Source organism: Chiloscyllium punctatum, chromosome 2, assembly GCF_047496795.1.
Source record: "Chiloscyllium punctatum isolate Juve2018m chromosome 2, sChiPun1.3, whole genome shotgun sequence".
Lineage (NCBI taxonomy): Eukaryota > Metazoa > Chordata > Chondrichthyes > Orectolobiformes > Hemiscylliidae > Chiloscyllium > Chiloscyllium punctatum.
The window spans coordinates 111,222,062-111,234,169 of record NC_092740.1 but is presented as its reverse complement, the minus strand read 5'-3'; the positions used below and the strand labels follow the sequence as shown (position 1 = coordinate 111,234,169).

The following is a 12,108-nucleotide window of genomic DNA, read 5'->3' as shown; positions in this document are numbered from 1 at the left end:
GATGACCAGCCAGCCATGCCCATGTCCAAGAGTGAAAAAAAAAACCTAATCTTCCACAAACGTGACAAGGGAAAGTAAAACAAGAGATTGGAATAAATATTCTATGTGTTGACTTTCACAAAGCAATTGATAAGGCAAGAATTTTCTGGATAGTGAATCTTCTGGATAGCTCATAGGTTCATGGTGTCAGATTGAGAATTTGTGATTCCATAATTAGGGAGTTAGTAATGTTAAGTGAGGCAGTTACCTGCAGATAAGAGCTCTAACTTGAAAATAATGACCGACATCACCAACCTTTGGTTGCCTGCAGCTTATATTATAGTTCATTGGCTGGATGGGTGGCTTGCAATGTAGAGTGAAACTAACAACGTGGGTTCAATTCCTGTACTGGCTGAGGTCACGCTGACAGTCCCACCTGCTCAGTCTCACCTTTTGCCTGACATGTGGTGACCTTTAAGTTCAACTTACCACCACTCATCTTTCTCTCTAATGAGATGGCAGCCCGATAGTCCTCTGTGACTATACAGACTATATGCTTGTCATGGAAGTTTAAAAAAAAAACTAAATAGTGGTAAATCCAATGTCATATGGTAAACAGAATTAGTGCATAAAAGAGGGATAGTGCAAAAGGATCCAGAAGAACTTGTAATTGGAAAGCACTAACATATGAATTGTTGAGAAATAAGACATGGTGTTGATGATTTGCATCTTGCACTCATCAGGACAGAATCACAAGAATTCTCAAAGGGAACAACAATTTATAATGCGTGAGAAGAAGGTGCTGACTGGTTGTTCTCTTTAGCTGGTACTTGATTGGTTGTATACATGATTGAAATTTGATAGTCTTGAGCTATAACCTGTTCTGCTAACCAATGTAACATGCAGATCCCAGGCCGACATACAATATAATAACAGTATGAGTGCACTGACACAGTCAGCTCAACTTCAGTGTCCACATATGGCATAAAGCACAATGACAATGAAGGACATCACTTCGACTGGGACAACACAAAATCCTAGGACAAGCAAAACAAAGACATGCGCGAGAATTCCTAGAGGCCTAGCATTCTAATTGGAACTCCATCAATAAACACATCAATTCATACCCCAGCTATCTTCCCTTGAGAAAAAGAACTGGAAATGACATCACCCACCTTAAGAAACTAAGACCTAGAAATAGAGAGGTGGGACATACCACCAGCACTTCACCGGAGGCACTCACTGATGATGTTACCTAGTCATGGCGACGAAACGTCTGAAAGCAAACCTTCCAGTTCAGTGAGCTAAATCACATCCAAACTCAAAGGCAATTCGGAGACAATGGTTCGACATAAATAAAATAATGAAATGATACAAGAAAATGGCTTTGGTGATTTCCTCTCAGAACTTGGAGTGCATGGAGCTGAAACATTGGATCCAACAGAAGTGTCACGAACATTGCACAAAATATCAATGCAGTAATACTATCTTGTAGCAGACTGTGATCACCACTTATTTAAATTTTTCTAGGGGCGGCATGGTAGCTCAGTGGTTTGCATTCTGCCTCACAGAGCCAGGGACTTAGGTTTGATTAGATGAGATTACTTACAGTGTGGAAACAGACCCTTCGGCCCAACAAGTCCACACCGACCCGCCAAAGCGCAACCCACCCAGACCCATTCCCCTACATTTAACCCTTCACCTAATACTACGGGCAATTTAGCATGGCCAATTCACCTAACCTGCACATTTTTGGACTGTGGGAGGAAACCGGAGCACCCGGAGGAAACCCACGCAGACACGGGGACAACGTGCAAACCCCTTCACCTAATACTACGGGCAATTTAGCATGGCCAATTCACCTAACCTGCACATTTTTGGACTGTGGGAGGAAACCGGAGCACCCGGAGGAAACCCACGCAGACACGGGGAGAACGTGCAAACTCCACACAGAGAGTTGCCTGAGGTGGGATATGAACCCGGGTCTCTGGTGCTGTGAGGCAGCAGTGCTAACCGCTGTGCCACCATGCCGCCCACAGCCTCAGGTAACTGTCTATGTGTAGTTTGTACATTCTCTTCATTTCGGTGTGGGTTTCCTCTGGGTGCTCGGATCTCCTCCCACAGCCCAAAGATGTGTAGGTTAGGTGAATAAATTGCCCATAGTGTTCAGGGATGTGTAGACTGGGTGCATTAGTCAAGGGTAAATATAGGGTTGAGGGGAGTGGGTCTGGATGGGTTGCTTTTTGGCAGGTCAGTGTGGACTTGTTGGGCCAAAGGGCTTGTTTCCACACTGTAGGGATTCTATAAAAATGATAGTGGCAGTAAAAAGGATTCATAAGAAATCAAGGACAATTCTGGGCCTTGGCTCATAAAATTGCCAAGAGACTGAAGAACTGCATTGGCTCTCAGTTGGAAAAGGAAATAGAGAGAACATTTAAAATCAGGATGGGAATCAATTGGTTGCTGCTTTGTTTGAAAGAGGCAGAGAGAAGAAATTAAAGACGTTATCATGAACTGGTGGATGCATAAGTCAAATATAACTGCAGGAATACTTGAAACTCAGTTAAGTGTGCTGAACAGACTGTTAGTTTACACAGGGAATGGTGAGTACTGAATCATTCAAAAACAATAGTTATAAGGCACAAGGGAATGTAGGTTTGGTGCCATGCCAGAAGTAATGAAAACGATGAATGGTATTGCATTGGATCAACATCCTTAGGCTCCTATACTGAACAGAGAAAAGGAAAATGTCCAAATGACACACATTCTCCCAGGTTAAGAACAAATTTACAAGAGAACAATGATATTTCTTTTAACTTACACATGACTGGAATACAATATAGACAGGTCAGTGAGTACAGCTACAGAGGTGACTTAAAGGGGTTCAGCTTTGATAGCTGATAGCTTATGTAAAAATGTTGGCACAAGTGCAAAACAGGATTGCCAAATGTATACTCATAATTATATTTTTTTGTTCAAGAGTAGGAATTCCTTCTCTTAACTGTCCTGATCCAATAAAATCATAAATTTAGCTAAACTATAAAGCAACTTTTAACCCAAAATATTTTTTATCAAGGCAGCTGTACTTGAACGAGGATAGTGTAAATCCAAAGCAACAGGAGTGAACCCTTGCCTTCCCTGTGGTTAGGTAATATTTGATTTGAAGGAGGTGAATTTTAAATTCTCAAAAAATGTTGCTGAAATTTCAAGTCTAGAATTGGGTCAGATGTTTGTTGCACTTCAAGTGCCTTTTGGAGATGGCAGAGTCTGTTTCTACCATACAGATCACGGTGGTGGATCACTCTGTAACAGTCAACAGTTCAATTCAGTTAAAAATATACTGTGTAATAGCAGCAATGAAAAACTTATTGAAATTATTCTGTTTACTACCTTAATGGACTTATTGCATTACATTGGTCTTTCCTTGATTAAAATAGCACATGGAGACATTCAGACACTTTTTTATTTGCAGAAGTTGTAGACTCATAGTAAGCACAGAAATTGCTATATGTGGAATTGAATGTTCCTCCTGGAGGCCGACTGGAGGTAGAGAGAGGTGTATAATGGTATGGTAAGATAAGGGATAGATAAGGGATCCTCAATTCCTGGAACAGATAACTGTTTTCTGATTTGGATAGCCTCTCTCTTCTTGGCAGCATCCTGGACATTTAAACCCAGAGATTTTCTCTTTCTGGCCATGTCCTAAATCTGTTGGTATTAATCTGGCTCTCATGAAGCTGTTCACAGCTCATCACTATTTTTGAAAACAAATTTTGACTCAGTCTGCGGATGCAACTGTGTTGAGGTACACAAGTTCTCGACTTTGGTTGAATGTCTTCATTCTCCCTCTGTGGTTGATTTCTGCTGGACTGGACACTGTCCAAGTTCTCAGCTATGCGATTGGAGGATTGTCGCTCACTCAGAACAGCCTCTGTCACTGGCACTTTGACTGATAATGGATTATTGTGTTTTTCAGTGATCATGGGAGTCTGGAACATTTCCACCAGTCTGGTAAAATCTGTGCCTTCCTTCTCAGTGACAGAGAAAAAAACACTATTCTTTGCCAACAGAGTCAAGTCTCTTTTTGGGTTCCCTCATGCCCAAAAGCAAATCTAATTAAATTCCACTACCCCATGACCAGTTGTTTGGCAATGGATTTTTTTTCCTGGACCAGCTGTTCTCAGGATGCGAAGCAAACCCCTTCTACTATTCTAAGGATGCTGAAGTCAAGATGTACATGTATACTCAAAAATGAAAAGTATTGATTGCAAATTAGGGGGTCATTTTCAACTCTTACGTTCCTTGAATTGCAGTGTTACCTGTGCTCTTGAAACTGTTCATTTGCATGGGTCAAAACTTCTGATTCTTCAGCCACAAATCTGATAAAATTAAAAATCACGCACACCAGGTGATAGTCCATCAGGTTTATTTGAAAATACAAGCTTTCAGAGTGCTGCTCCTTCATCAGTTAGCCAGTGCGGCAGGAGTGTAGGACACGGAATTTATAGTAATAGATCAAAGTGTCATACAACTGATGCAATGTATTGAACAAACCTAGATTGCTGTTAACAACTCATACCTGACGAAGGAGGAGCGCTCCGAAAGCTTGTAGTTTCAAATAAACCTGTTGGACTATAACCTGGCGCTGCGTGATTTTTAACTCTGTCCAACTCCACAACAAGCTTGATAGGCAAAGACACCTCTCCCTTGAATCAAACTTAAAGGTACACTCTGATCGGGTGTATAAGGTTCTAAAGGGGGAGGGCGAAAAGCCAGAAATCTTGTTACATATTGGCACTAATGATATAGCCAGGAAAAGGATTGAAGATATAAAAAGTGATTTCAGGGAATTAGGATGGAAGTTGCAAAGCAGGACGAACAGAGTAGTGTTCTCTAGTTTACCACAAGATAGCAAGGCGAGGAAAAGGGAGCGGGCGCAGCTTAATACGTGGCTGCGCAGCTGGTGTAGGAGGGAGGGCTTCAGATTTGTAAATAATTGGGATGCCTTCTGGGGAAGGTGGAACCTGTACAAGATGGACGGGTTGCATCTGAACTGGAAGGGGACCAATGTCCTGGGTGGAAGGTTTGCTCGAGTAGTTCGAGAGGGTTTAAACTAATATGGCAGGGGGGTGGGAACCTGAGCTATATACCAGAGGTGAGAGTTGATGCAGATGAGGCAATAGCAAGAGGTAGACCAGCTAGTGGGAAGGATTTTCCTGGCAAGGAACCAAGGTATCAGTTAAAGTGTGTTTGCTTGAACGCAAGGAGTATCAGGAATAAAAGTGATGAACTTAGAGTATGGATCAGTACCTGGTGCTATGATGTTGTGGTCATAACAGAGACATGGGTTTCTCAGGGGCAGGAATGGTTGCTGGATGTTCCAGGGTTTAGAGCATTTAAAAAGAATAGGGAGGGGGGAAAAAGAGGAGGGGGTGTAGCACTACTAATCAGAGAGGGTATCACAGTGATAGAAGCTTCCATTGTCAAGTAAGATCTGCCTACCAAGTCAGTATGGGTGGAAATTAGGAACAGCAAGGAAGCAGTCACCTCTTTAAGGGTTTACTACAGGCCCCCCAATAGCAGCAGGGAGATGGAAGAAAGCATAGGTCGGCAGATTTTGGAAAAGTGTGGACATAGTAGGGTTGTTGTAATGGGTGACTTTAACTTTCCCAATATTGACTGGAACCTCCTTCGAGCAGAAGGATTTGAATGGAGCTGTTTTTGTTTCCTAACTCAGTACATTGACAGGCCGACGAGAGGAGAGGCCATTCTGGACTTGGTGCTTGGAAATGAGCCGGGGCAGGTATCAGATCTTGTGATGGGAGAGCATTTTGGTGATAGTGACCACAACTTCCTCACATTCTACATAGCTATAGAGAAGGAGAGGATTAGGCAAAATGGGAGGATATTTAATTGGGGAAGAGGAAACTATGATGCAATTAGACATGAGTTAGGAAGCATGGATTGGGAGCAATTGTTCCATGGTAAAGGCACTATAGACATGTGGAGACTGTTTAAGGAGCAGTTGTTGCAAGTGATGAATAAACATGTCCCTCTGAGACAGGCAGGAAGTGGTAAGATAAAGGAACCTTGGATGACGAGAGCGGTGGAGCTTCTTGTCAAAAGGAAGAAGTTAGCTTACATAACGTGGAGGAATCCAGGGTCAAGCTCAGCTCTAGAGGATTACAGGCAGGTGAGGAAGGAGCTCAAAAATGGTGTGAGGAGAGCCAGGAGGGGGCACGAGAAAGGCTTGGCAGAACAGATTAGGGAAAACACAAAGGCATTTTACACTTATGTGAGGAATAAGAGAATGGTCAAAGAAAGAGTAGGGCCGATCAGGGATAGCATAGGGAACTTGTGTGTGGAGTCTGAGGAGGTAGGGGAAGCCCTAAATGAGTTTTTTGCTTCTGTCTTTATGAAAGAAATGATCTTTGTAGTGAATGAAACCTTTGAAGAGCAGGTGCGCATGCTGAAATGGATAGAGATAGAGGAAGCTGATGTGTTGAAAGTTTTGTCAAACATTAAGATTCACAAGTTGCCAGGCCTGGACCAGATTTGTCCTCGGCTGCTTTGGGAAACGAGAAATGCAATTGCTTCGCCACTTGCGAAGATCTTTTCATCCTCGCTCTCCACTGGAGTCGTACCTGAGGACTGGAGAGAGACAAATGTAATTCCTCTCTTCAAGAAAGGAAATAGGGAAATCCCCGGCAATTACAGAACAGTAAGTCTGCAAGGTGTTGGAAAGGATTCTGAGGGATAGGATTTATGACCATCTGGAAGAGCATGGCTTAATTAAATGCAGTCATGCCTTACAAACCTTATCGAGTTCTTTGAGGATGTGACTAGAAAAGTTGATGAGGATCGAGCTGTGGATGTGGTGCATATAGACTTTAGCAAGGCATTTGATAAGGTTCCCCATGGTAGGCTCATTCAGAAGGTCAGGAGGAATGGGATTCAGGGGAACATAGCTGTCTGGATACAGAATTGGCTGGCCAACATTTGGGCGGCACGGTGGCACAGTGGTTAGCACTGCTGCCTCACAGTGCCAGAGACCTGGGTTCAATTCCCGCCTCAGGCGACTGACTGTGTGGAGTTTGCACGTTCTCCCCGTGTCTGCGTGGGTTTCCTCCCACACTCCAAAGATGTGCAGGTCAGGTGGATTGGCCATGCTAAATTGCCCGTAGTGTTAGGTAAGGGGTAGATGTAGGGGTATGGGTGGGTTGCGCTTCGGCAGGGCGGTGTGGACTTGTTGGGCCGAAAGGCCTGTTTCCACACTGTAAGTAAACTAAACAGAAGACAGCGAGTGGTAGTAGAATGAAAATATTCTGCCTGGAACTCAGTGGTGAGTGGTGTTCCACAGGGCTCTGTCCTTGGGCCTCTATTGTTTTTATTAATTACTTGGATGAGGGGATTGAAGGATGGGTCAGCAAGTTTGCAGATGACACAAAGGTTGGAGGTGTCGTTGACAGTATAGAGGGCTGTTGTAGGCTGCAGCGGGACATTGACAGGATGCAGAGATGGGCTGAGAGGTGGCAGATGGAGTTCAACCTGGATAAATGCGAGGTAATGCATTTTGGAAGGTCGAATTTGAAAGCTGAGTACAGGATTAAGGATAGGATTCTTGGCAGTGTGGAGGAACAGAGGGATCTTGGGGTGCAGGTACATAGATCCCTTAAAATGGCCACCCAAGTGGACAGGGTTGTTAAGAAAGCATATGGTGTTTTGGCTTTCATTAACAGGAGTATTGAGTTTAAGAGTCATGAGATCTTGTTGCAGCTCTATAAAACTTTGGCTAGACCGCACTTGGAATACTGCGTGCAGATCTGGTTGTCCTATTATAGGAAAGATGTGGATGCTTTGGAGAGGGTTCAGAGGAGGTTTACCAGGATGCTGCCTGGACTGGAGGGATTATCTTATGAGGAGAGGTTGACTGAGCTCGGACTTTTTTAACTGGAGAAAAGGAGGAGAAGAGGGGACCGAATTGAGGTATACAAGATAATGAGAGGCATAGATAGAGTCGATAGCCAGAGACTATTTCCCAGGGCAGAAATGACTAACACGAGGGGTCATAGTTTTAAGCTGGGTGGAGGAAAGTATAGAGGGGATGTCAGAGGTGGGTTCATAACACAGAGAGTTGTGAGAGCATGGAATGCATTGCCAGCAGCAGTTGTGGAGGCAGGGTCATTGGGGACATTTAAGAGACTGCTGGACATGCATATGGTCACAGAAATTTAAGGGTGTATACATGAGGATCAGTGGTTGGTACAACATCGTGGGCTGAAGGACCTGTTCTGTGCTGTACTGTTCTCTGTGCTATGTTCTATATGTTCTATGTAATGGGATCGCAACCGACACAAACAAATATGTGAAACTTCAATCATTTGGATTATCAATGTCCCCTATGAACACTTGATATTTTCTAATGATGGTATATTTTCAAGTTATGGATATATTTTCTGAAGGAGTAGGTTTTACAGCTTTAATCTTTTTCAATGAGTAAGCATTTGGCTTTTTGCTTCGAAACTATGTCTTGACACTTCTGCACATTTCCTAGAATTCACCTACAGCTTTACAGATGTAACATTCTTTTGCCAGGGTCTGAAAATGTCTGTTAGTGAGTGTTTGTTGTTCCACAGCACTATATATACTGTTACAATCTGCCACAGCTAAAACAGGAAGTTCCGAATTTACTCAGCAGATCTTTCAGAATTTGTAAAGAAAAATCAGTTAACATTCTGAGTTCAATGACCCTTCATCAGGATCTAGTCGGCATGATCACTAAATTTGTGGATGACAACAAAATTGGTGGTATAGCAGACAGTGAAGAAGGGTATCTCAGAGTAACTGGGCCAGTGAACTGAGGAAGGACAGGTGGAGTTTAATTTCGATAAATGAGAGGTGTTGCATTTTGGTAAAACAAGTCAGGGCAGGACTGAGACAGTTAATGGCAGGGTCCTGGGGAGTGTTGTCAAACAAAGAGACCGAGAGATGCAGATACAAAGTACCTTGAAAGTGGCATCAGATGTAGACAGGATGGTGAAGAAGGTGTTTGGCATGCTTGCCTTCATTGGTCAGAGCACTGAGTACAAGAGTTGGAGCATCATATTACGGCTGTACAAGACATTGGTAAGGCCACATTTGGAATTCTGGTTGCCCTGCTATATGAACAATATTATTAAATTGGAAAGGGTGTTAAAAAAGACTTACAAGGATGTTACTGAGACTGAAGGACCTGAGTTATAGGCTGGGACTTTTTCCTTCATGTGTAGGAGGCTGAGGGATGACCTGATATATTTTATAAAATCATGAGGGGCACAGATAGAATAACCAAGGTCTTTTCTCCATGGCAAGGGAGTCCAAAATTAGAGAACAAAGATTTAGGAAGTGAAAAGATTTGAAAAGGATGTGATGGAAAACTTTTTCACACAGAAGGTTGTGCATATATGGAATGAGTTGCTTGAGGAAGTGGGAGAAGCAGGTTCAATTACATTTCAAGACATTTGGAGAGGTACATGGATAAGAAATCTTTACAGGGATATGGGCCAAACACAGGCAAATAGGACTAATTCAGTTTAGGAAACCTGGTTGGCACGGACAGTTGGGCCGAAGGGTCTGTTTCTGTGCTGTGTGACTCTATAACAGAAAAGCTGATGAATGATCACTGAACTCAAAACTGCTGCCAGATCTGCTGAATTTCTGCAGCACTTACTGTTTCATTTCAGATTTCCAGCATCCATAATTGAGCTAGGTCACACAAGTTGGACTTACTTTCGAAGCTGTTCGACTTTCCAGCCCTTCACAACCACTTTTGGACCTGGCTTCAGGAAAGGGGTGGGGTTGTGCCGAAAGCCACTCTCATGACCTTTCCTCTCACGTCCCTGCCACCTCACTTGCTGTGAACCCCAGCCGTCCCTCACTCATTCAGCTCTAGTGATTATATCTGACCGAGTGTCTGGAGCACAGTCGGCACCAAGCATGACCCCCGGTGATAGTGCATGACTGTCAGCTTGTAATTGGTTGACATTTTACAGTTATGTGAGATTTCTGCCTTTGGGAGCTCAGATCCTGGGGAAAGCCTAGGACTAATGAGTGAAGCACCAGACATGCAATTAATTTGGTGAGGCCCCCTCACAGAACTGCAACTGTCCAATTCTCCAGCATGGAGGGTAGGACTAATGTGCAGAACATTGAATCCAGACTTATTTTCCAGATTCTTTCTGTTTTGTTTCTGTATTTCACATTTCCCTACCACACCATCCTGACACCCTCAAATGTCTCTTCAAAACTCCACAGCCATGCAAAAATTCAAATGTTTCATGCTGGTGTCGCACAAGTCAGGCTCCTCAGATGGTCATGAGTGCAAAAACATTTAAAGGGAATATGTACTCATACAAATGGCTGACCTGATCCACAAAAAAAATTGTCACTCAGCCCCAGAAACACAAACATGCACATAATCTTATTTGAAGCTTATTTAGGCTAGTCCACATAATATTTCTATTCAGACCATGATCACAACTTGGTCAGGTGCTGCCCATCCTAACCAACAACTCCTTTCTATTCCCCAACATGGATAACCTCCTACCCAGTCTACTCCTTTCGCCATGTGCAGACTTTCTTCATTTATCTGTAAATAAGCCCATTTATACATGGTTCAGGTAGCAAGCCTCAGTATAACCACCAAAAAAGTGCATTATTTTCACTGGAATTGCCAATTAATTCAACTACTTAAGTCAACTACTTAAAATTAAGTCAACTACTTAAACCCCGCTCAGAAGCCCACACTTGCTCCAATATACAAACATAAGATTGAAAGGCAGAAGTTCCTTTCGGAGTCACAGAACGGTACAGCACAGGAAGCTATTCAGCCCATCAATATCTATACTAGACTTCCCCTGCCTTCTTGCTGTAGCCTAGTTCCCTCTTGAAATACATTGATTTAAACCACCTCCATTACACTCTCAGAGAGAGCTTTTGAGATCCGAATTACTCATTACATGAGAATCTGGCTCCATTGTACCTCTTTTCCATTAGCTGAAATCTGTGATTTCTAATGTTTCCTCTGCTTGGGTTTATCCCTGTCCACTCTGCTGTGACCCATGATTTTGAACACCTCTATCACATCTTTTCACAATCTTCTCGTGTATGTAGAAAACAATTTGAACTTCTCTGACCTATCTGTCTAACTGAAGTTCCTTATCTCCAAAACCATTCTCATGAATCTTTTCTGCACTGTCTCCAATATCTTCTGACCTTTACAGAAGTTTGGTGCCTGGAACTGGGCACAATCCTCCACCAAAGGCCAAACCAGTGTTTTATGGAAGTCAACTTAATCTCATTCCCTTGCATTCAATGCCCCTATTAATAAAGTTGAGATAGCACTTTAGTCAACATGTTTTCAAATGATTCTGCCTCCAACCATTTGTCTGATATGAGATTCAACTTAAAATAAGCAAATTAACATCGTTGTTAAAACAGTGAGTATTAATATGAAGTGCAGTAAAACACGTTTACAATACTATCCATGATAGTTTTCTCTAGATATGAATAACAAATAATTTTTAATATGTAAGACATTCTGCTGCACCCCTGAATGAATAAATAGAAACAATATCACAGGAAACTTGTACAGTTTTGTCAAAATTACTCACTTTAAAAGGAATGGCAGTGTTGTAGTTCTCTGGAATCTCCCACGTTAACAAAACTGATGTCTTCATTACAGCTTTAACATGAAAATTTTTTGCAAACACTGCTGAAAAATTAAGGAGAGTGACAATTTAGATGGGACTGTATCAACATTCTGCTTGGACCTGTTTCAGTGCTCTTACCAGTTCAATGTATGAATAAACCACCTCTCCTACCTGCATTTTGCACAACCTGTTGTCAACCTAAATTTCTATAAATCTTAGTGACTAAAACTTACCTTTGTAAGTCATGCAGGTTTACACAGTCTCAACGGTATGCTTATACTTGAGCATAGAAGACTCCGTAGTACAGTATATTAAGACTCAAGAACTTTACCTTTCAAGTTGGTAGAAAGGAGTGATCTCTAATGCATAACCTCGTGACCCAACTCCCTAATATCGTCACCCACCTGCATCTAGGAGCACACAAATAGACAAATCCTAC

At 42.5% G+C, this 12,108-nt stretch overlaps 1 protein-coding gene across 25 annotated transcripts in view; it reads right to left on the bottom strand.

Annotated features, from left to right (window-relative positions):
- LOC140487787 (receptor-type tyrosine-protein phosphatase delta) overlaps positions 1 to 12,108 on the bottom strand; it is a 2,436,480-nt gene that overhangs the window by 151,187 nt on the left and 2,273,185 nt on the right. For 15 of the 25 annotated variants that reach the window (XM_072587053.1, XM_072587138.1, XM_072587046.1 and 12 more), the window contains one exon: positions 11,631 to 11,731. In XM_072587053.1, the coding sequence (XP_072443154.1) occupies positions 11,631 to 11,731 (101 nt within the window). The remainder of the gene's footprint in view (positions 1 to 11,630; positions 11,732 to 12,108) is intronic. The other 10 variants (XM_072587062.1, XM_072587115.1, XM_072587080.1 and 7 more) reach the window with 1 other exon arrangement.